The following is a 25512-nucleotide window of genomic DNA, read 5'->3' as shown; positions in this document are numbered from 1 at the left end:
CTACTAGTGTAACCATGGGGATCCCACTCTCATGACTTCTTGTTCTGTTACCCAGAGGCTCCCCCTCCAAGTGCATATGACTTTGGGAAATGTCTCCACATGAGTTTGGGAAGGGACAAATAACCAGACCATCACACCCAGTAACCTTCTCCCACAGCTTAGGGTGAAAGGAATGATTCTCTGCAGTGGTTGGTCTTTTCTTGCGACACCGGTTCTATGACTTTTCAGCTCTGTGCGACACCCTTTGAAGTAGGACAAAGAAAGGAAGCTCCAGGGTAGTGCATGAAACCACTAAACAGCAGCCAGGAGGAGGGAAGACCTACAGAGCGACTTGGTGGTACCCTGTGGACACGCTTCTCCTTCACGGGAAAATAGAATTCAACTTGGATTCCATCAGAGGAAAAGATTCCTTCTATCAAGGACATATTGCAATACAAAGTCTGCCCTCTGAAGGTGTCTGATGGTCTGGGAAACGAGGGACTTTCAGTGCTAAACCCAGGAAAGCTCTGGGCAAATCAGGATGGCTGATCACTGTACCACATGACAAGGAACTAGGATACAAAGGCAGGTCACAGGGCACCCAGGTTAGTCTGACACAGACACAGAGAGTCCCAGCACTGGTGCACAGAAGGGGAGGCCATTCCTGGGTTCCCTGGGGAAGCAGCTAAAGATAAAGATAACACAGACAGGGCAGGGGTCCTCAAGAGGATGGAAATGCAGAGTCAAAGATAAAGGGCAGACATGGTGTCCCTGCCCAGATGGAGTGAGAGGATGGAGTGGGCACAGAAGGAGAGGAGTTGAATCCAGAGCAGAGCAGAAGTGGTTCTTCCAGCCATCTCTGCAGAAACCTGCCAATTCCTCAGAGTTCATGGACACAAATCCTCATGGAGGCTAGGGACAATTCTGGAGGCCAGGGACAATCCTGGAAGCCTAGAGGAGAACCTCCAAGTAAACCACGTGGAGTTTTCTCTAGGACCTAACTTCACTCACTCTCAACCAGTGAATCTGCTGTCTTCAAAAGGTCCTGAATTAAACAAGTCCATTCAGGAATTGTGAAGAGCTATCTAGACTAGATGGGCTTGTATCAAATGACTGTAGTCAAGATGGCGGTGTGACTGTGGGCAAAACGTGGCAAGTGATTCGTCAACATTACTACACCCTGAATGTTCCTTCACCTGTGGTGGCAGCACTAGCCTGAAACATCAGACCTGCTTAAAGGAGCTACTTGATTTTATAGTTGGCATTTAAATATACCTCTCTAGTCTTTTTCTCTCAGATGGGTTCCATTTGCCTTCCAATCTTGCAGTATTATTAATGTTCACTTATGTAACTTTTTTTGTTTATTTTAGAACCCATAGATCTAGGTTTAGAAGGTTGCTTAAGGGTTTTAAATCTAGCTCCTATTCAAGTATTAAATCTCTTCTGTAGCGTCCAGCCAAAAAGACTCCACCTTGCATACATGTTCTTACATGGAATTCGCTACTTTCCAAGCTACCTTTTGCCTTATGCAATAGTTCTGATTGAAGGAAACTTCTTCCCTATGTGGGTTGAGCTCTGGGCTCCTGAAGCTGCTGCCACTCTTCCTAAGTGTTCTTCCTTTCTTCTCACAGCCCTTTAGGCATTCGCATCCACCTCTCTTCTCATCAAACAGGACCACCTCTCTCAACCATTGCTGTTAGACACTTCACGGTTCTGAGCATCTTACTCGTGCAAAAAATTCCTGACATAAAGAAAATGTTGGGCCAAGCACAGTGGCACATGTAATCCCAGCAGCTCAGGAGGCTGAGGCAGGAGGATCACGAGTTCAAAGCCAGCCTCAACAAAAGCAAGGTGCTAAGCAACTCAGTGAGACCCTGTCTCTAAATAAAACAAAATAGGGCTGGGGATGTGGCTCAGTGGTTGAGTGCCCCTGAGTTCAATCCTCCCTCCATACCAAAACAAAAATACAGAAAGAAAGAAAATATTGGGATTATGATCTATGGTTGGAAAGAAAAAATGCACGTGCTAGTTACAGTATTCCTGATTGCTCTGGGTTCCAAATGTGTCCTGATGTCCCCAGTTCTGTCTGCAGACACCCACTGTCTGATCCACTATGGGAGGCACAGCTTATACCGAATCAGAGGACTCCTTGACAGTCTCTGCCTGCTGGGCATTCCTCTTTGACAAGAGTCCCTCTTCCTCCCCTTCTTCTTGATTTTCTTCTTAATCTACTTGCTCATCCAGATGATAATGCCCTGATCCCAGTGGCTGTGGTGGCATAGCCCAGTGTCCACAAGCCCAGGTGCACATCTCTTTCTCAACCTCATTCTCTCTCTCTCTTTTCAATACTGGGGATTAAACCCAGGGTGCTCTACCATTGAGCTACATCCCCAGTCCTTTTAATTTTTTTATTTTGAGACAAGGTCTAGGTAAGTTGCCCAGGCTAGCCTTGAACTTGCATTTCTCTTGCCTCAGACTATGCAGTCTCTGGGATCATGGCTGTGTACGACCAAGCCCAGATCCATGCACCTCCTGATCAGTCTTTCAGCCCTGGACATCTTATCCTTGTACCCATTGTCCCTATTTCTGCTTGAGAACTACTTCCTCAGTTTCTCCACCTGCTTCTAGCAGATGCACCTGTTCCATGGCCTCAGCTGCTTAGAAGTCTTCCTCCTGGTGGTCAGGCCTATGACTGCTCTTGGTTATCTACTGCCCACTGCACTTCCCATCCACGTAATCCCACACATCAATGCTGCACTGGCAGCCAGTGCCTGGCTCACCGCCCTCCTCCTGCCCATCCCAGCAGTGGTACAGACCTCCCAGATGGCATCTGACAACATTGCCCACATCTATCACTGCTTCTGTGACCACCTGGCTGTGGTCCAGGCCTCCTGCTCTGACACCGCTCCCCAGGCCCTCATGGGCTTCTGCATCGCCATGGTGGTCTCCTTCTTCCCCCTTCTCCTGGTGCTTCTATGCTCACATCCTGGTCTTGGTGCTTCACATCAGCTCCTGAGAAGGACATTCAGAGGCCTTCTTCCCCTGCAGCTCTTATCCTGTGATGGTGGACATCCTTTGCAGTTTGAATGCTGGATGTACCACGAAGCCTTGGTCCCTAGGGTGGGGCTATTGGCAGGTGCCAGGAACCTTTAGGCAATGGGGTCTTGTTGGAGGTCCTGAGGTCATTGGGGACATGCTCCCAAAGGGGATTATAAGACCCTGGTCTCTTCCTCTTTACTTCCTGCTTCACGATATAATCACTTTGCTCCAACACACACATCTGCTATGATCTATCATCCTTACCAGAGACCCAAACTGATGATGCCACTTCATCTTGAACTGGAAACTCCAGAACTGTGAGCCAAAGTAAATTGGCTCAGGCATTTCACTATCATAACAGGAAGCTGACTAATACAGCACCTGCTATTCATCCACTGCCATCGCCATCAAGGCCTATAGAGCCCACCTGCTGAGAATGCTCTTTGTCCGTCTCACACCTGCGCTCAACCCACTCAGCTACACGCAGAAGGACTTACATTTGCAGGCAGCAACGCGGAGGAATCTCACTTAGTGTTGAACAAAATAATTAAGACTCAGCCAGGCACGGTGGTGTACATCTGCAAACCCAGCAACTTGGGAGGCTGAGGTTGTAGGATGCCAAGTTCAAAGCCACCCTCAGCTACTTAGGAAGGCCCTAAGCATCTTAGAGAGATCCTGGCTCTAAATAAAATGTAAAAATGGCTGGGGATGTGGCTCAGTGTGCACGTTTGCCCCTGGGTTCAATCCCTGGTTTAAAAAAAAAAAAAAAGAATTAAGACTCAAAATGATATAGTACTAATCGGTTATATAAAGTTTAGGACTGAACAGAACTAAATTTTTTTTTAATCAATGCATATAGAGGTCATAAATCGTGAAGAAAGAATAATTAATCATAAAAATCAGAATCATGGTTACTTCTAGGAGAGGAAGAGGGCTGTAAGCACTGAGAGACCCCAGGGGTTTGTGAGGTGTTGTCAGTGTTCTCTTCTGAATGTTGACACAGGGGGTTGCTTTAAATCAGACTGTACACAGTCGTGTGTTGCTTAACAGGGATAAGTTTTGAGAAATGCGTCACTAGGGGACTTCATCACTGGGAAGGCATCGCAGTGGATGGTGTGGCCGACTACGCACCGAGGCTGTATGAAATGCATTGCTCCCGGGGAGAAGATGAGCAAAATAGCGTGATAGTAAACCAAGTGATGCAATCGAAGACGAAAGAGATACAAAATGCAGGAGGCAACTGCCAGAGCAGCACAGCACGCTGGCTACAGTAAACTTTTTTTTTCATAAGTAGGACTACACACTAAAATAATTATTTAAAAGTATAGTATAGTAAATACCTAAAATGGTAACAGCCATTTATTAGCATTATCAAGCATTAGTTCTGTACATAATTGTGTAGCCTGCACTTGTACACAACTGGTAATGCAGGAGGGCTGTTCACGCCAGCCACACCTCAGACCCAGGAGGAAGGTGTGGCACTAGGATTATTTTAATCAGATTTTCTGCTGCTGTGACTAAAAGACCTGCCAGAACAGCTATAGAGGAGGAAGAGTTTGAGGGCTCACGGTTTCAGAGGTCTCAATCCATAGACAGCAGTTTCCATTTCTTGGGACTCTGGGTGAGGCAGAACATCATGGCAGAAGAAAGTGGTAGAGGAAAGTGGCTTACAGGGTGATCAGGAAGCAGAGAGTCTACTTGCCAGGTACAAATATAAACCCAAAGCCATGCCCCAATTCCACCTCCTCCAGCCACACCCTACCACTTCGGTTACCACTCAGTTAATCCCTATCAGGGGATTAAACCACTGATTGGGTTAAGACTCTTAAAACCCAATCATTTCTCCTCTGAACCTTCTTGCACTGTCGCACGCGTGAGCTGTTGGGGGACACCTCACATACAAACCATAACAATGACCCTCCAATGGCTATGACATCATAGGTAAAAAGGAATTTTTTGACCCCATTACAATTTTTTTGTTGTTGTTTGTTTTGTTTTATTTTTTTGTACCAGGGATTGAACTCAGGGTCGCTTTACCACTGAGCCACATCCCCAACCCTCTTTTATATTTTATTTAGAGACAGGGCCTCACTAAGCTGCTGAGGCTGGCTTTGAACTCAAAATCCTCCTGCCTCAGCCTCCCAAGCCTCTAAGAGTACAGGTGTGCACCACAGCACACCTTACAGTCTATGGGACCACCATCTTATATGCAATTTGTCATTGACTGAAATGTCATTATGTCACATATGACTGCAGTTAGGCTCTCTATATTCTTGTTCTGTATGAATCTTATATTTCATACCAAACTCACATAAGGCATTGCTCCAGGGCAGAGGTTGCGATAGTGGTTGTCAGTGTTTGGTCCAGGTCTTCCAAGGGCACAGTGGATGGTCTGCTCTTCACGTTCATCATAAGCATTAGCTGCTCAATATCATTTTCCCCATGAGTACACTCATCTGAGCAATCTCTCTCTCTCTCTCTCTCTCTCTCTCTCTCTCTCTCTCTCTTTCTCTCTTCTTTTGGTATCAAGGATTGAACTCAGGGATGATTAACTGCTGAGCCACATCCTTAGTATTTCTAACCCTATTTTATATTTATTTTGAAACAGGGTCTTGCTAAGTTGCTTAGGGCCTCCCTAAATTGCTGAGGTTGATTTTGAACTTGCTATCCTCCTGCCTCAGCCTCTGGAGACGCTGGGATTAGGGTCATGTGCCACCACACCTATTTTAAGCGACTTTGCTGAACTTTGGAGCTAGCAAGAAGAGCTAGAGGCCCAAAAAAAATTGGAACAGTCACTGCCCTCAAGATGCTTCCAGTCCAGGGAGGGTCATAGCAGTGGGCACAAACAGCACAGTGTGGTAGGTGCTATTGCTGAGATATCCAGGGATGGTAGGAGTGGAAGTTGGTGTTCAGTCATGAAGCATGTCTCCCATGAATGTTTCAATCCAGGGACCCTCTACTGCTCATTCTGAGTCACAATTATCACTGTTTTAAGTCAAAATTATGAAACAAGGAACAAGAGTGATATTTATGATTATCATTTCTCTAGCATATATTCTTGAGATAAATAAAAAACTTACACCAAATTCTGACTCAGAACTTTCTGTTTATATTTCAAATCACATGGTTCACTTTAATTTGTTATTTTCCCCTTACATTTTCTTAAAAGTATCTTCCCAGAGGTGTCCACACTAACATTACCTCCTTTCGCCTTTGAAGACTTGGTTATTTATAAACTAGATTTTTCCTAAGCAATGTATGTTTTAAATAATCTGCCCACTGTTTCTGTTATCTTTAAAGTCATAAAAGCTCTATCACTGAATGCTACTTCCACAAATATGTAAAAATTTGACAGTTTACTTCTAAATAACCAATGGGTCAAAGAAGAAATCATCAAGAACATTAGGAAGTATTATGAAAGAAATGAAAACAACATACTGTAACTTAGGGAATGCAGTTAAAGCAGTTCCTAGAGGGAAAATTATAGCTGTAAATGTCTATATTATATAGAAGAAAAATCTCAAATCAAAAAAATTTCATTATAGGAACTTAGAAAAGAACAGCAAATAAAACAGAATCAGGCACAAAATTATAAAGATTTGAGCAGAAATAAATGAAACAGAGAACAGAAAAACAATAGAGAAAATCAACAAAATCTAGGTTAGCTCTTTGACTATATCAGTCTTTACGCACGAAAAAAGAGAAGATTCCAATTACTAAAATAAGCAATAAATTGAGAGGGTATTACTACTCACCATATAGAGGCAAGTAAGAAATGTTAAAGGAAAAGACCACCACTCAGTATCTGAAACAAGCCAGGCAAGGTGGCACAAGCCTGTAATCCCAGTGGCTCTGGAGGCTGAGGCAGGAGGATGGCAAGTTCAAAGCCAGCCTCAGCAACTTAGCGAGGCTGTAACAACTGAGACCTTGTCTCTAAATAAAATACAAAAAAGGGCTGGGGATGTGCCTCAGTAGTTAAGTGCCCCTGGTTCAATCCCTGGTACTAAAATATATATAAATGAAACAAAGAGCTGGATTTATCACTAGCTCCTGTACATGGCTGGAAAACGTGGAGATCAGAGGCTGGTGGACTTCAGGCAGGGCAATTTAGGGACTGGTCTGCCTTTGTTGTGGAAGTGTGGTTATGGAGGGAAGATGTTCTGAGTGACTTTGAGAAGTGCGTGAACTGATGTGAAGCTGTCATTGAACAATAAGCAGGTTTAAAACCAGTTCTGATGATTATTCATTACCATGGCTAATAGAACAACCAGTCCTTTCCTAGAAGTATAACAATTTTATTCTCAGAGGTAATCAAAAGGTTTTTCATCTCATGATATAATAATAGCAGTTCTTCAAAATGTTGGCTTTTTCCAAAGAAATCTCCCCCAACATTTTCACTTTCCTGTTTTGGCTCATTTTCTTATATAAAACCAAATAAAACAAGAACCCTCTGAAAAAGACATCTAGACTTGGGTTTAGTTTGTCTGATTTTCCCTACTTTCCACAATTCTGCCAACGGTTGCACTCCACCTGGGTTCTTCCAGTCCAGGCACCCAACTCTTTTTATCAGTTTCAGCCACACATCCCCAAAGTCTTTGTCATTCTCATGCTGCCAAAAAAATAGCTTTTTAAAGTTTATTAATGTTCTCTATTGTGTCTGAGAAACAGGAAGCAGACCCCAAAAAGCCACCTATCATCTGGCAATTCTGCAGGATTCTTTGCTTTTAACTTATCAGTGGTTAGATCTCCACCACCACCACCCCCAAAATTTTTTTCAATATTTTCCTTTATGGTCCTAAAGCAATGATCCTCATGAACACATTTATCCCAACCCAAAATTCCTCTCTTCCACAGAGTGAGAAGACATGAAGAAATGAAGACAGTACACATAGTTTCTGCTTGTCATTCAAAGAAATTTCCAAAACCATCTTCAGCTCCATCATGAACTTCACTAGATCAAAAGAGGACCGCAATCTCTGCCCAGCTGCCCATGATTTACTAATCCCATTTTGCAGCTGTAAACCTAGTCACCAGCGGTCTCTTATGGAAGTCTGCTGTGACTGAAATGAACCCCATGCGCATGGATTTCCCCTGGTTCTGGGCAGAAGCATCAGACCCAATTATAAGAGGGTCGTCTCAATCATTGCTGAGACTCAGTGTTCCCAAAATCCTTACATACGGGTCCAAAGGTTCTGCCCATGTGTACCCTGTGCCATTTTAAAATGTAATAATTGCTTGACCCCAAAGTTCTACTTCTAGGGGATCTGCTCCCTCAGAGAAATATTCTGTCACATGTAACCCCAAATGCATGTTAAAAGGATATTCATCACAAACTAGCCACAGTAGTGATAATTGGATACAACTTAAATGTCCACAACAGGTGTCTTATTAGAGAAACTACATCCATATTATGAAATACCAAATACAAGATCAAAGGAATCAGTTCATAGAAAGATTCCAAGACTCATTGTTAAATTAAAATTACTTTACACAATAAGTGCAAGATGATTCAATTTATGTTAAGAGAAAAACCATACACTCACTTGGAAAAGTCTGGAAGAAACAAAATCAGGACCAGTGATTAGCTATGGGGTGTAGACGGGGGAATATGGAGAAGGGATGGCACAAAAAGGACTTTCACTTTCACTCAAAAAAGCTCTGTAATGATTAAAATATCATCAGTAGATCAGTGAAGATCTACTTGTTCATTGTGAAATTTTTTAAGTAAATTCATATACATATAAGTGAAAAAGTGACAAGAATCGGAAACAGAGTAGTAAAGCCAAAGGAGGAAATGAGAGAGACCGAGGCAGGAGGGGGTCTGAGACTCTCGCCTTTGTCCCACCTGGAGTTAGGATGTAGCTTTCTACCCTCACCTTCCTTCCACAAAATCTTGGCATGTTTGTTATGGCACAGCAGCAGCTGAGTTTTAGTATTTTGCTTCATTAAATAGTAGCTTGTACTTACCGAATGCTTAGTGATTGACAGACTCTGGACTAAGCAACCGAGCACCACCCAGTGGCCTGTGACATTAGTGGTGCTGCTACACCCTTTCTATAGGTGAGGAAGCCTCTGTGAGACTCAGGTCTCAGCCCCTCGATGACATGCTGCTGAGCCTGGCTCCTAGCTCTGCCATGTGCACTCGTGTGACTTTGGGCAAGTCATTTCACTTCTCTAGATCTAAGTTTCCTCAAATACAAAATAGTGTGAGCAATCTTGACTCCTGCCTTCCCTGGTGGTTGAGGCCCAACTGAGAAAACAGGATCAAAACTGTCCCACTGGTGATCAAGTTCTGGGGCCCTTGAGAGCTGTCAGTGATGCTGTTTTCACCATCAGCCAGGTCTCCTGCTCCACCCTGGGAAGTCGTTCCCAGCTGACAGGCAGGTCTGTGGTCCCAGAGGAAAGCCAGCTGGAGGGGATGCCCCGGCAGGCCTGGCTGCAGGGAGGTGCCCGGAGGTTTAGTGGGCTGTGGCTCAGCTCTTACCTGGCCCTTCCCAACAGAGCCAAATGTGATGACTCCACAGAAGACACGCAGGAGGACCAGGCTTGGCTGGTGAGCTGGGCTGGGGATGGAGCTGCAGATGCAGACAAAGGCTGGGGTGGAGGCAGGTTCTGGAGGCCGGGGTGTGAAGGGTCCTGGTGCAGAGTTTGGGAACACTCACCTGAGGTATGAATGACAAGGTCTCAGAATCTACATCAGCTGCGCACACAGTCCTTGTGACTGTAGGTCAGACACAAGGAGGCCAGGACAGGGATGTGCAGTCACCAGCAGGAGGTGGCAGATCTGGAAGGAGAGTCTCACGAGGAGGCAAAGCCAATGACAGCAAGAGACATGGGGATAATTAATGAAGCATCTGTCAACTCTGCAAGAGTCACAGATGAGGGAAATGCGGTGCAGGCAGGGAAAGTGGAAACCAGATCTTTCTAACTCCAAAGTTAATGGACCTACATTATTTACATGCATTGCTCCTTTTTTATGGGAACAGCACAGTGAGAGCCTCATGACTGAATTGCATAGATTTGGGGGTTGTCATGAGGTGCAACGATACAATGATTGTAAAGAATTAAGCCTGCTTAAGAAATGGGAGCACTCTTGTTCTCCCTCCTTAGGGCCTTGGGCCCTGAGCCATCCATCTCTGAACACCTCCATTGTCCAAATGTAGAAGGAATGCACAAAAAAATTTTTTGACCTGAAGAAGATAATATTTTTCTAAAAGCCTCTTTTTTTGCAGATGGAGAAACTGAGGCTTAGAAACCCAAAAGCACAGCAAGTGAGCAACGAGGCTGGTTTAGGAGCCAGGACTCTTGGTTACCAGGAGGGGCTCAGTCCTTTGTAGCAAGTTGGCGGTAGAAACAACCTCTTTTCTCATCTTTTACCACCTGTGGCCTTGGATGAGGGCCTTCTCTGATCCTCAGTTTCTTCATTTGTTGAAGTAACATAACCCCTCCTTGGCAGGGTTGTGTGATGAGAGATGATGTTCATAAAAGTGCAGGTTGGGTATTCAGGTGGCTGGTTTTTCTGTCTTTTCTGTCTGCCACTGGGATAGTACCTGGTTCTTGGCAATCTCTACAGGGAAAATCCTATTAAGAGAGTGGTTCCCCAACAATACCATTAATAACCCGAAGCATCAAAAACACTGATGTAATTAAAAATAAAATTGCTTCTTCTAAGTAAACAGTAAGTGTAAAGAAGTAAAAACAATATTCTGATTTTTACCACAATGTTACATCAATGCTCTTTAAAAATATTAGGTACTGAATTCTTTCAAAAATATTTTTGGGGGCTGGGTTTGTGGGTCAGGGAGAGAGGACTTGCCTAGCATGTGTGAGGCACTGGGTTTGATCCTCAGCACCACATAAAAACAAATAAATAAGATTTTTAAAAATGTCGGTGCTTCTCCTCATCTGCCTGGCGCCCTAGGCACATTCCATTTGTCTGTTGCACAGACCTGCTCTGCCAGAACAGCAGTTTAGGGGAGCAAAGTGTTTTAGTGCCTTTGGGGTGAACACAAAAACCTCAACTGGCTGGACTGCCCTGTGGTCCCAAGTAAATGGGGCAGCCCAGGCTCCTGGCTGAGGTACCGCTGGCTCGAGGCTGATAACCCAGCCTCCCGGAGTCTAGTTCTAGTGCTGTCACCTCTCTTACTGTGTGACCTTGGGAAAATCACAGCCCACTTCCCAGCCTCCCTTCTGTGTCCCCATAAAAAAAGGGGTTAGACTAAAACCGCTTAATCACTAATGGCTCCTTCATGCCTATTTTATGATTCATCAGCAAAAAGAAGCAAATTGAGGGAGCTGCACTGGGCTCCCGCCTCTCCGGCAGGAGCTCTGGGAAGGGCAGCGGTGCATTATTAAATAGAAAACAATCAGCCCCGCTCCTGCCCTGAGAGTGCTCTTGGTCTGGTAAAGCCAGAGGCACATAAATAGACCATGACAACTCAGTGTGATCAGAAGGATGACAAAGGGAAGTACAGCAACTTCAAGGCTTTGGAAAAGAGGCCACTGAGCCACCCAGGACTGTGAGGCCTCTCGGAGGAGGTGATATTTTGAGTTGAGTTTGGCAGAAGCACAGGCAAGGGCAGGAGTTGCCATGGTCTAGAACGGGGGGGATGAAGTGGCCAGGCGTGGCTGGCAGGCTCTGGAGCCTTCTTCCCTCATGGAACTGGGTGCTGGCTGGAAGCCAGGACACTGGGTTCAAGACCTGTACTTCTATAAATGTGTTGGTTGATCTTGGAAAGATACTCTGTATTTCTGGACTTCAGAATCAGCAAATGCCCCCTCTGTTTAATGGAAGTGAGGCAGAGAAGTTTTGGTAAAATTGTACTCAGCGGCTCTGAGTTTTAGCCCCTCAAATGCCATCTCAACCTAATTCAGTGACGGTGAATCCTTAGTTGACTTTTTCTGAGCCATAATGACATTCAGAAAAATGTAGCTTGCATCTGTTTGGGGTTTAGAAAACCTGCTGGTGGGCTTAGGCAGCGAGGGTCTGGTCAACTTCAGGGGAGGGGCAGGGGTTTGCTTTCCTGCCTGGGTAATGGGGCCAACCCCTAGAACTCTTTCAAGGGTGCATTCACAATAGAGTGACTGTCCCATGAAGACATTTTACCAACCTTCACTCTCTAATGGAGACCAGGTCACACGCTTAAGAGACAAAAACCAAACTCTGAAATGTGGAGATCAGCCCACCAAATGACACTAGCAGCCAAAGAAATGAGAAGGAACGAGAAAACCTTTGTCCCAGTCTCTCCTCTCATGAAAATTTCAGCTTCCAGATTCTCCAGGCTAGAGAAGAAAGAGGGTTGATGGGGAGGGGACTGGACTCCAGTCCTAGACCAGTGGCTCACTGGACATGGGATCTTGGGCAGATCAGAAACTTTTTGTCTTTTGTCCTTTTTGTAAAGAAAAAAGCTGACTAGACATTTTCAGTTTTGACATTTTTGCAGTTCAGTGCTGTGACAGGTGTTTTATTAGAGTTAAGAGGAATGGGAAAGTTTCTGGAAAAATCAGGGAGGCAGTAATCTTAAAATCATGGCATTGAAGAGGCCACAATAGCCATGTGCACACAGGCTTGCTCCTGGCGCGTTCATTCAGAAGAACATTCCAAAATAGCAGGTGAGTCCTACTCTCCCTCAGTTGGAGACCCCCGTTCTGCGAGTCAGTAAGGGGAAAGTAACTTCTAGGGCAGGGCTTTGGACTTTGGGCTCTTGTCACAACACGGCGTGTGTTCTTCTCTAGTGACGGCGGCTCCCAAGTCTTGACCTTACCGCAGCACCTACTTCTCTGGGGCTAGGGAAGCCTAGGCAAGAAACGGTCAATCAGAAACACCTGCTGAACAGGCCGCAGCTGGGAGGAAGGAAAAGACACAATATCACACAAGGATGCCCTTCCATCAAGGGGCAATTGGATGTTCTAGGTAGCTGCCAACATAGGTAGACTACTCCTTTAACTTGACTCCCATCTGGAAGTGACTCCTCCCACAAAAGGCATCCTCTGCCATTCTTTTCACTGAAACACCAGAGGCAAGCAGTGTGCTCAGTTCTACGTGTGGGTTTGTTTGTTTAAGGAACACAGGAAAATAAAGTCCACAAGTGTTAGGTACAGATAGAAACGGCTCTCTAGTTAGAGATGAGCTAAAGACATAGCAAAATAAGTAGCACATTGCCAGCAACCCAGAAGCCTCTCTGCCCCAGACCCGACCAATCCTCTCCCACAACGTAGCTGCTGTTGTCTCCGTCATCATGGATGAACTTTTTCTGTTTTTGATCTTCATCTAAATGGGAACATGTAGCATGTAATCTTTGGGTCTGGTTTCTCTTATTCAACCTCATGGCTGTGAGTGGCCTGTATTGTGTTGCACGTAATGGTGGCTCATCCTTTTTTTTACAGCATTGAGTACCTCGTTGTATGACTATACTACAATCTGTCCATTCTACTGTCAATGGATATTTGGGTTGTTTCATTTGAGAACTATAAATAAAAGCTTCTAGGTATACATTTCTTATTAAGGCAAAATTTACGTGCCATAAAAGTTACCATTTTAAACTAAGTGGATTAATGACTTTTAGTATATTATACAATGTTGTGCACTCATTACAACTATCAAATTCCAGTACATTTTCATCACTCCCATATCCCTTAAGCAGTCATCCTCCCTTTCCCCACGCCCATTCTTTAGTCCTGGCAATCACTAATCTATCTGCCTCTATAGAGGCCTATTCTGGACATACCATATAAATGAAATCATACAACATGTGGTCTTTTATATATGGCTTCTTTCATTTAGCATAATGTTTAAAAGATGTATCCATGTCTTTTCTTTTCATGACTGAGTAATATTCCATTGTATGGATGTACCACATTTTGTTTATCCATTCATCAGTTGATGAATATTTCAGTGTTCTGCCTTTTGACTATCATAAATAATTCTGCAATGAACATTCATGTACAAGTTCTTGTGTGACATGTATGTTCAATTTTTGGGGTGTATTTTTAGGGCCATGGATACAGCACTTATTTCTCTTGGCATGTGTCCGGAAGCAGGACTGCCAAGTCATAAGTTGTATGAGTTTTTGCCAAACTGTTATGCAGAGTGGTTTCCCAGGTGCCAGCAATGTGTGAGAGCACTTATTACTCCTAATTTTCACTAACACTTGGGAGCTTTACATGTTAGCTACCCTGGTGAGCATGTGGAGGTATCATTATGCTTTAATTTACATTTGTATGAGGGCCACAAATGTTGATCTCTTTTTCATGTGCTTATTCACCATTTGGATGGTCTTTTTTTATGAGGTACCTGCCTAGTTAAGTCTTTCTCCCATTTTTCTCTTAGTTCATCTGTTTCTTTCTTATTGCTTGTGGAAGATTTGTATCTATGCTGAATACATGCCCTTTGATATATGCATTGAAAATATTTTCTCCCATTCAATGTCCTACCTTCTCACTTTGGGTTTTGTGTTTGTTTGTTTGTTTTGTTGTGTTTTTTTTTTTTGTACTAGAAATTGAACCCAGAGGCACTTTACCACTGAGCCACATTCCAAGCCCTTTTTATTTTTTTGAGACAGGGTCTCGTTAAGTTGCTTGGGGCCTCCTTAAGTTGCTGAGGCTGGCTTTGAACTTGCAATCCTCCTGCCTCATCCTCCTGAGCTAGGCATGTGCCATCATATTTGGCATTGTATTTTTTAATTGACATAAAATCTACATGATAATACACAGATTTTAAGTGTATAATTCTATGTGAATTCATAAATATAAAGAAGCAGCCATGTAACCACCCCTCAACTCAATATATAGAATATTTCCATCACTTCAGAAAGTGTACTCTGGCCCACTTCTTGTCAATTCTCACCCCTGCAGGCAATCACTGTACTGGCTTATAATACCATAGATTAGTTTGGCTTGTCAGTTAACATCAATGAAATCACATAGCATGTACTCTTTATCTCTTTCTGGGATTTTGATATTTTCTACTGATCTGTTTTTCAGATCTCTAATCTGTCATCCATTGTGTTCAATTTGCCATTATGTTTATCCAATGAATTCTTAGTTTCAAATATTGTATATGTTCGTTCTAGGATGTTTGACTTTTTAAAATTTTTTTTTAAATTTTTTGATGGAACTTTATTTTACTTCTTTATATGTGGTGCCGACAACCCAACCCAGGGCCTTACATATGCCAGGCAAGGGCTCTACCACTGAGCCACAAACCCAGTCGCAGATGTTTGATTTTTAAAAATAGAATCCAATCTTCTGTTGAAATTCTCTATTTCAAAGTCCATTTTACCAATATTTTCCTCAACATAAAAGCATAAGTATACCAAAGTCCTTGTTTGCTAACTCAGTTATCTGGATCATATGTATGTCAACTTTTGTAGTATGTTTTTTCTCTTAGCACTTGGTCACATTTTCCTTCTTTTTGCATATCTAATAATTTTTTTATCATTTTATTTATTTATATTTATGTGGTGCTGGGGATCAAACCCAGTGCCTCACATGTGCTAGGCAATCACTCTGCCACCGAGTCAGAACCCCAGCCCATCTGATAGTTTTTATTGTGGGTAGAATGTTATATTAGATTCATGGAGAGCCTACATGACATCTCACCTGATAGATTTCTCCCTTTTCTCTATCAGGATGGTGGAGTAAGGAGCTTATCATCTTGATGCTTGAGTTTCGTCAGGACTGAGTTTCAGTTCTAGTAGGATTTAGTCTAACTCTGATCTGTTTCTGTTCCTAGGCATGACCATCCTGTATTTTGAATTTATAACCTTATTGATCTGTCTCCTCAGCCCTGAAAGACTGAGAGATTTGTTTCTTCTTTTAGAAGGTCTGAGTAGGTCCTTGGATTCCCTTTTACCCCCTTCCATAGCGTCTACCCTGGTACATATAGCTTCAATGCTTGGGAAATATTTTGGGGGGAGGACAGTGTGTTTGAGGCAAGCCTTCCCCATTAGTCTTTTATTTTTATTTTTTAATGTTTTAGCTACTTTTATTTTTTACAACTAGTCTTTCAAGCATCACAAAATCATGAGAGATTTTATTCTTTTTGAAGCCCTCATCCTAGCTCTCCAGAATTCAGAAGTCCCATTAAAATTTCTGATCAATTTTTTTTTTTTTTTTTGGGTGCTGGGGATTGAACCCAGGGCCTTGTGCATGCAAGGTAAACACTCTACCAATTGAGCTATATCTCCAGTCCCAAAATTTCTAATCTATTTTGCAAGTCTTTTTTTTTTTTGACTGACAAAAGGTTTGTTTCTTTCTCTTTCTGCCTAGTCCAACTTCAAAACCCATCATGGCCCCCAAACCGAATGTTCCCAGAGAAGCAAGGAGCTGGTGATTGTTAGTTTGCTTGGGAGGGCCATTCCAACCTGAAGAGTTCAATTTTATCCTTATTGCACATATGTTTCTTCAATTTGTTTAAAAATGAGATTTGTGTAATTTATCCAGGTTTTCCTAGTTATCACAGTGGAAAAGTTCAGCTACCATGCCTGTTACATCCTTGACAGGAGCAGAAGTTCAGATACCAAGCTTCAGTGGAGTCAGGAAGGACCATAACTCAGGGAATACAGGGGAGGAAGAAGCTTATTAAGTATCTGAGCAGCAGCATATTACAGACAACCTTGGACACGGCAGCCCCTCCAAAACCACGTGGTGGAACTTTGACTGCAAAAACAAGAGACACAAGATTAATGACTTGATTCAAGAAATCTCACAACCCAAACCACACACCATGGAACCTAAGATGGGGACCAGAAAGTCTTTCCAAAGAAATCAGTCATGATTAAATAACCAACTATTTAGATCTGATTTCCCAGCAAAATGTAAACTCTCAGAAAACAGGAATTTTGCCTTTCTTCTTCCCCTTCAGCATGATCACCTAAACACAGCATAAAGCCTTCCATTTACTAGATCATTAATTAATCAATTGATAATTAAGATTTGAAAAATTTTGGGTTCACTGGGTAGATCATAATTGTGCTCATATTAACAATAGAGTAATCATTATAGGATTATCATTCCCAAATCCTTTGTTTTTATGGTTTCCAGATGTTCTCAGTGTCCAGATGTTCCAACTGTCCAGCTACCAGAAATCCAGCTGTGTCTCACTATGGAGGTCACGACCTGTAACGGCTCAGTGGACAGCACCCCTGTCTTCTACCTGGTGGGCATCCCCTCTCTACCAGAGTCCTTCTTCCTCCCCATGTTCTTTATTTTCCTCCTGTTCTACCTTCTGATTCTCACAGGTAATGTCCTGATCTTGGTGGCTGTGGTGGCAGAGCCCAGCCTGCACAAACCCATGTACTTCTTTCTAATCAACCTCTCAGCCCTAGATATCCTTTTCACCACAACTACAGTCCCTAAGATGCTGTCCCTATTCCTGCTTGGGGACCACTTCCTCAGCTTCCCCTCCTGCCTACTGCAGATGTACCTCTTCCAAAGCTTTACATGCTCAGAAGCCTTCCTCCTGGTGGTCATGGCCTACGACCGCTATGTGGCTATCTGCCGCCCACTGCACTACCCCGTCCACATGACCCCACAGACTAACGCTGCACTGGCGGCCAGTGCCTGGCTCACCGCCCTCCTCCTGCCTGTCCCAGCAGTGATACAGACCTCCCAGATGGCATATAATAATATTGCCCACATCTATCACTGCTTCTGTGACCACTTCGCTCTAGTCCAGGCCTCCTGCTCTGACACGGCTCCCCAGGCTCTCATGGGCTTCTGCATCGCCATGGTGGTCTCCTTCTTCCCCCTTCTCCTGGTGCTTCTGTCCTATGCCCACATCCTGGCCTCCGTGCTTCGCATCAACTCCCGAGAAGGACGTTCAAAGGCCTTCTCCACCTGCAGCTCCCACCTCCTGGTGGTGGGCACCTACTACTCGTCCATTGCTGTGGCCTATGTGGCCTACAGGGCTGACCTGCCCCTTGACTTCCACATCATGGGCAATGTGGCCTATGCTATCCTCACACCGATTCTTAACCCCCTCATTTACACGCTGAGAAACAAGGATGTCAAAGCAGCCATCATGAAATTGCATATCTCAAAAACCAGGCTGTGACAGGAACTTTTGACCTTTAAATGCAGCCAATTCTGCTCCCAAGACACCAAATAATGATGCTTATCTTGGTGTGGAAACTCAATAAATATCATTGAATGAATAAAGTAATGATATAAAATAGTAAAATAAAATTCAGGTGAGCAGACAGCTCCAAAAGTGATTTTCATACTTCGGTCCCCTGGTACACTGGAATGATGTTAATGTGCACAGGAATTTTAATTTGTTGTATAAAATTTTCACTACTGAATAATTCAACAAAAGTTTGCTGAAATTAAAAAAAAATCTGCATGGCAGAAAAAAACCCTTTATAAGCAAAGTCAAAAAATAAAAGACAGCTCAGAAAAAGAACAACTATTTATAACACATGATGAGCTCGTAGAACTTTAGAAGAAAAAGTCTAATATTTCAATATAAAAATGGGCACAATGTGAGTAGACAGATTATCAAAACCTGCCTCTTACACCATGAAAAGTTATTTCATCTACTATCTAAATGTATACAAACTAAAACTATACCAAAATGCCATTTTTCACTTATTTAGAAAAGCAAAATCCTATGATTTTGATGACATTCCTGGGAAAAGTAGAAGTCTCCTAAGCCACTTATGAAGATGAAAATTAGTACAGTGCTACTGCAGTGCCCACCAAAGGTCCTCGTGCACATCCCCTCTGACTCAGTAATCTCACCTTAGGAATCTGTCCCAAAGATTCACTGGCAATCATTCTTTAGCTTACACATTCATCAATAAGGGACTCATTGAATAAAATATTAAAACGTATAATGAGCATACATTTTTCCTTTTAGTAAAGGAAATGAGTAAGGAAAGGAAACAAGTTAGCTCTACATGCTGATATGGTGTCATTCTTAAGAGGTATTGTTAAGTAAGTAGAGGGAGCAGTTGGGGACAGTGGTGCATGCCTTATAATCCCAATGACTTGGGAGGCTGAGACAGGAGGATTGAATGTTTGAGGCCAGCCAGGATGACTTAGTGAGATCCTGTCTCAAAATAAAATAAAATAAAATAAAATAAAATAGCTGGGGATATAGCTCAGTGTAGAGCATCCCTAGGTCGAATCCCTAGGAACAACACACACACACACACACACACACACACACACACACACACGAAGCTACAAAACAGTGTTTTCATAAGAAAAGAAATAACTTCCTTAAATTAAAAAAAAAGCTTTTAAAATATGATTTTGTGTTGTCCTCTCTTTTAGCTTATTATTTTTTAGTGGTTGTCCTTGGACTTACAATATACATTTTTAATTAATTACAGCCTACCTTGATGTGTAGAAGAACCTTGTAACAGTAGATCCCCAGCCTGGGTGTCATGTCAGACCTTTTACTTTCATATATGTTCTAAACACACTGAACATTGCTACTACTTTTGCTTTTGACAGTCACCTTTCAAAGCAATTAAGCAAAGAAATGAATTTCATTTTACTTTAGTTTTTTCCACTTGCATCACTTTTCATTTCCCTATCATTCCAACAAACCAGTTATAAAACTGCCAGGGAAATTCAAAGATGAACTAGGAATTCATGCGATCAACTTTATTGAGGCAGACTTTATAAGGAACGTGAAGGACATTTCTTTAAGTGGACATTTCCAAAAATCTTGACAAATACGTACAATGTTGTAACCTTCATCCCTGTGGAGATAAAAGAATGTTCCATCACCCAGAGGGGTTCATTGCAGTCCTCCTTACCATGTCCCTTGGCAAACACAGATTTGGTTTTGGTAGTATATAGATCAGTTTAACCTTTTCCAGGATTTCATATAAATGAAACATACTTGGTTCCTGTCATTCGCCACACGGTTTTTAGACATTCACCTGTTTTATTGCTCATGCGAGTGGTGTTTTCCTTTGTACAGCTGACAAATACTTTTTCTTTTGCCTTATTGTTTTACTTCTTCCTTTTAAAGCTTCTAAAATTCTTTTTCTCTTCTTTTTTCTTGTTGCACCAACTAAAATTTCCAGTACAATGTTATAAAAGTGGTGAAAGCTGACATTCTTGCATTGTTCTTATTCTTTATAGTAGTTTTTCACTGCTGTGTTAGCTGAAGGTTTTTGTAGAACAACTAGAAATAAAAATATAAACGTACCACTTATAATAGCAGCCAAAATACTTAGGGATAAATTTAGAAAAATATGGGCAATACACTTTACTAAAACTGCAAAACACTGCTAAAATGAAGTAAAGAAATGGGTACTAGCCAATTTACCATAACTTAATATAAAACTACAGTAAGCTAGACACTATACTCTCGGCATAGGAATAGAAATATAGATTAATAGGACAGAAGTTTATAAATTGAGCCAATATTCACTGAAGAAGGAAAGTCATACCAGGGATTGAACTCAGGGGCACACAAGCACTCAGCCACATCCCCAGCCGTTTTGTATTTTATTTAGAGACAGGGTCTCGCTGAGTTGTTTAGTACCTCACCATTGCTGAGGCTGGCTTTGAACTCAAGATCCTCCTGTCTCAGCCTCCTGAGCCTCTGGGATTTTAGGCATGCCCCACTGTGCCTGGCAGAAGGAAAGTCTTAACAAACAGTGTTATAACAACTGGATAGCCATATTATTCCCTTAATGGCCAATTCTGCAAATGCTGATGAAAAATAAACTGTGTGGGGATGAGAAAACAGGCACCTTTCCCCAAAAAAGTTTCTTTGCACCTTGTCACCCCCTCACCTTTGCATATACAAACATAGCTCCTGAGATGGTCTCCAAAGGAGAAAAATTATAAATCTGTCCTATGAGGGAGTTCGGGAGTGAGCAGGAAGTTTCAGATGGTCTGAAAGGGTCGAGTGTTCTCAACTCTTCTTGCATATCCACATCCTGTTCGTGAGATTTGCAATCAAGGATTTAGCACTGACCAGAGAACACATCTTTGGGAAGTGATCTCAGGCTGCCGTTTGACAGCACAAGAGACCAGGTTCTGGATGGGGCATCCTCCCTGCTCCAGCGTTCCATGGCCAGTCTAGTTTCTTATTTGCTTCCATTTGGTCAACCTAATATTGGAGATTTTTTCAACCACACCCCTTGAGAAATCATCAACCCTCACCTTTATGAGCACACTCTTTATTCTCTTAAAATTCTCTAAGGCCACAAAGACTCATCAGAGTTTTGCCCTTCCTTGTTAGGAATGTTTTAGGTACTAGCCAAATGGGTCGCTTCACGACGCATCCTCTTAGCTTATTGGCATTCCCGCCGGAAGCTCGCCGACTCTATCCATGGCCACTCCACTACCCAGACAGCAGCCGTAACTTCTTTACCTCCTTTTTTCTCTACAGTTTTTTAAAACCAATTTTTTTGAGATAAGTGTACAAATGTGTCCCAATCTCCCTTCTCAGCTCTGACTCCAGGCAACCCCTGAGCTGATTTTCATCTCTATAGATGAGACTTGTCTCTTTAGGAGTTTCATGTAAATTGAATGATACAGGGTGTAGTATTCTGAATCTGACTTTTGCTCAGCATATTTTAAGAATTCACCCATGTTTTTACGTGTATCAATAGTGCGTTCCTTTTTATTGCTAGAATTATTTCATTGCGTGGATATACATGTTCATTGGCCAGTGGGTGATCATTTGGGTTTTGGGTATTATAAATAAAGCTTCCAAGGACATTTTGTATATGTATGTGGAAATACACTTTCATTTCTGTTGGGAAATACTTGGGCGTGGAAATGCTAATTCACGCGGTAACTTTAATTTAAAAGAACTCTGTAACTGCTTTTCTGTGTGCTCCATTCCCACAGTTGTCCCATATCCTTCCCATTGGTTTTATGAGTTAAAAATCTTAGCCATTCTAATGAATGAGTAGTTGTACTTCAATGGTGGTTTTATTTTGCATTTCCATGATGACTAATGATGTTGGGCATGTTTTCATGAGCTCATTGTTCATTCGTGTCTTTTTTTATAGCATATGTTCAAATATTTAGCCTATTTATAAGTGGATTATTTTCATTTAATGAGTTGCAGGAGTTCTCTATTTTAAATATCAGTCTTCTGTCATGTTTATATTATTTTTTCCCAGTTTTTGATTTCCCTTTTCATTTTCTTGATGATGTCATTTGAAGGGTTCACGTTTTTAATTTTGATAACATCTAATTTCCCACTTTTTCCTTTATGTTTTGTGTTTCTTGTACCGTATTTAAAATGTGTTTGTCTACCTCAAGTTTTCAAATATTTTCCTCCTATGTTTTCTTTTAGATGTTTTGTAGCTTTGAGTTTTAACATTTAGGTTTATAGTTCCTTTTGAGTTGATTTTTGTATATGGTATGAGGTAAATATCAAGTTTCATATCTTTCAGGTAGATATTCTGAATATCATGTTGCCTATGTCCTCCCAACTTATTCTTTTTTTTTTTTTTTTTTTTTTTTCAGAATCGTTTTGGTTCTTTCAGGTCCTTTGTGTTTCCATATAAAGTTTAGAAGCACTTCAGTCCACAAAAAAAAATGCCTACTTGGATTTGATGGGAATTGTATTGATTCCATAAAGCAATTTGGGCATATTTGACACCTAAACAATGTTGACTCTTCTACTCTATAATCATGGTTTATATCTCCATTATTTAAATCTTTACCTTTAAAATTTTTCTCAGCAATGTTTTATAGTTTTGAGTACCATCTTGCATATATTTTGTTAAATTTATCCCCAAATATTTCATGGCTTTGCCATTATAAATGATATTATTTTTATTTTTAATTGATATATAATAATTATGTATTTAAATTTCCTTTCCAATAGTTTATTTTGCATGTAGAAATAAAGTATATTTTATACAATAATTTTGTATCCTGTTATCTTGCTAAACTCATGTATTAGTTTTAGAAGCTATTTTAGTTTCTTTAGAATTTTCAACATATTTGATCATGCCATTTGTGAATAATGACTTTATTTATTCCTTTCTAATATATATGCCTTTTATTATTTTCTTCTTCCCTTTTTTGCACTGGTTAGGATCTTCAGCACAATGTTAAATAAAAGTTGTGAGAGAAGACATGTTGTCTTGTCCTGACCTTAGAATAAAATGTGTTCAGTATTACACCATTAACTATGATGTCAGTTGTGGAGTTTTCAAAGATATCCATAGATCAAGCTGAGGATGTTATGTTCTATGAATTCTATTTGTATAGGATACTTTCAGTGAGTACAGAATTCTAAGCTGGAAGGTTTGTCCTTTTAGCAATGTGAAGATGCCATCCCATAGTCTGTTGGCTTCCATAGTTCCTATTGAAAAGATGGCTGTCAATCCTATGCTGCTACATTAAAAGCAATTAGTCTTACTTTCTCTATTTTTCAGTTATTCCCTTTATCTTCAGTTTTCGACAGTTTGACTTTGATATAAATGTGGTTCCTTTATTTATTTATTTTTTCTGTCTTAATTCATTTTTGTTTTGTTTGGCCCGGAATTTGCTGAACTTCTTAAATCTGTGAGTTGACTTTAGAGTCAGGTTGGAAATTTCTCAAACATCATCTCTGCACAAATTGTTTCTATTTTCTTCTTTTCTATTATTTTTCTGGTACTGGGGATTAAACCCAGATGTACTTTACTATTGAACTACATCCCCATCCCTTTTTATTTTTTAATATTGAGGCAGGGTCTCACTAAGTTGCTTAGGGCCTCTCTAAGTTGCTGAGGCTGGCCTGGGACTTGTGACCCTCCTTACCTCAGCTTCCCAAGTCACTGGAATTACAGCCATGTGCCACCACATCCAGGTGTCCAAATCTTTTCGGCAGGATTCCCTTCATTTTCATCTATTGGGACTCAATGAGTACACATTAGAACTTTTTGCCAGGTCTTACAACATTTTTCTTTTCCAAATATTTTTCCTCCTGTGATTTGATTTGGATATTTTCTGTTTTTCATTTCACTCATCCTTTCTTATGTATAACCATCTAAAAATTCTGAAGTTGGCACACTAATTTTTAGTTACAGAATGTTCATTTGTTTTCTTTCTGTTTTTTTTTAATAGATTCAAATTCTGTCTTTAAATTCTGTTTCTTATATTTTGTCTCTTTTTTCTCTTTTCTTTAAAAATTATTAACCATAGTTATTTACAGTTACTAGCTGATAATTATATCTGAATCAACTTATCTGTTTCTACTCTCTCTTCCTCTTCTTGTTTTTGCTCACTGACTTGCTTGCTTATTTGTAATCATGCCTCACACTTTTAAAAAATATTTTATTTATTTATTTATTTATTTATTACCAGAACTTTATGGTTATACACAGTAGTTGGGTTCATCAAACTCATACCTGCATGGAAATTGAATTTGGTTCATGATCCCCCTTTTCCCTCTCTTTTTCTTTCCCCTCTCCCCTTCTCCGTCCTCTACTCTACCAGACTTACTTTTTCTCACTATTTATCTGTATTTAGTTGGTTCCTTATGTAATCTTATCCTCTCCCTCTTTCCTTTATTTTACTCTAGCTTCTGCATATTACAGAAAACATTCCACCTTTGAGTTTCTGAGTTTGACTATTTCACTTAGCATGATATTCTCCATTCATTTACCAGCAAATTCCATAATTTCATTCTTTTTAATGACTGAATAGAATTCCATTGTGTGTGTGTGCTTGTGTGTGTGTGTGTGTGTGTGTGTGTGTGTGTGTGTGTGATTGATTTCTTAATCCATTCATCTATTGATGGGCATTTGGGTTGATTCCATAATTTAGCTATTATGAATGTGTTACTATAATTGATGTGGTTGTGTCACTGTAGTATGCCGATTTTAGGTCTTTTGGGAAAATACCCAGGAGTGGGATAGTAGGATCATATGGTGGTTCCATCCCTAGTTTTTTGAGAAATCTTCATACTTCTTTCCAGAGTAGTTGCACTAGTCTGTGATCCAACCAACAATGTACAAGTGTTCCTTTCTCCCCACAACCTCATCAGCATTTATTGCTATTCATATTCTTGAACATTGCCATTCTGACTGGAGTGAGATGAAATCTTAGTGTAGTTTTGATTTGCATTTTCCTGATTGCTAGAAAGGTTGAACTTTTTTTCACATATATATTGCCTTTGTGTTTTAAGAAGTTTCTGTTCCTTTGCCCATTTATTGATTGGGTTATTATTATTATTTTGGTATTAAGTTTTTTTAGTTCTTTCACATTTGGGATATTAATTCCCTATTGGAGGGGTAGCTGGCCAAGATTTTCTCCCATTTGGTAGACTCTTTCTTTGCACTCTTAATCATTTCCTTTGCTGTGCAGAAGCTTTTTAGTTTAACAGCATCCTGCTTATTGATTCTTGATTTTATTTCTTGCACTTTGGGGGTCTTGTAAAGGAAGTTGGTGCCAGTACCTATATGATGGAGTGCTCACCCTATGTTTTCTCCTAGCAGTTGTAAAGTTTCTGGTCTAATTCCTAAGCCTAATCCATTTTGATTTGAATTTTGTGCAGGGTGAGAGATAAGGGTC

At 41.2% G+C, this 25512-nt stretch overlaps 1 protein-coding gene and 1 pseudogene across 2 annotated transcripts; both read left to right on the top strand.

Annotated features, from left to right (window-relative positions):
- The first annotated feature begins 2502 nt into the window (after window positions 1-2502).
- On the top strand, window positions 2503-16887 carry LOC306638563 (olfactory receptor 2AT4-like; annotated as a pseudogene). The gene is made up of 2 exons: window positions 2503-3074; window positions 16883-16887. The product of its transcript is annotated as an olfactory receptor 2AT4-like (transcript).
- A 235-nt stretch (window positions 16888-17122) lies between these two features.
- LOC306638562 (olfactory receptor 2AT4-like) lies at window positions 17123-18086 on the top strand (the record flags this gene model as incomplete). Its single annotated transcript, XM_079101781.1, is given in 2 exon segments — window positions 17123-18049; window positions 18051-18086. Coding segments are annotated over 2 exon segments (963 nt in total).
- Window positions 18087-25512: the final 7426 nt, after the last annotated feature.

This window comes from Sciurus vulgaris (assembly GCF_902686455.1).
Source record: "Sciurus vulgaris genome assembly, chromosome: 11".
NCBI lineage: Eukaryota > Metazoa > Chordata > Mammalia > Rodentia > Sciuridae > Sciurus > Sciurus vulgaris.
This window is presented reverse-complemented; position numbering and strand designations above follow the sequence as displayed.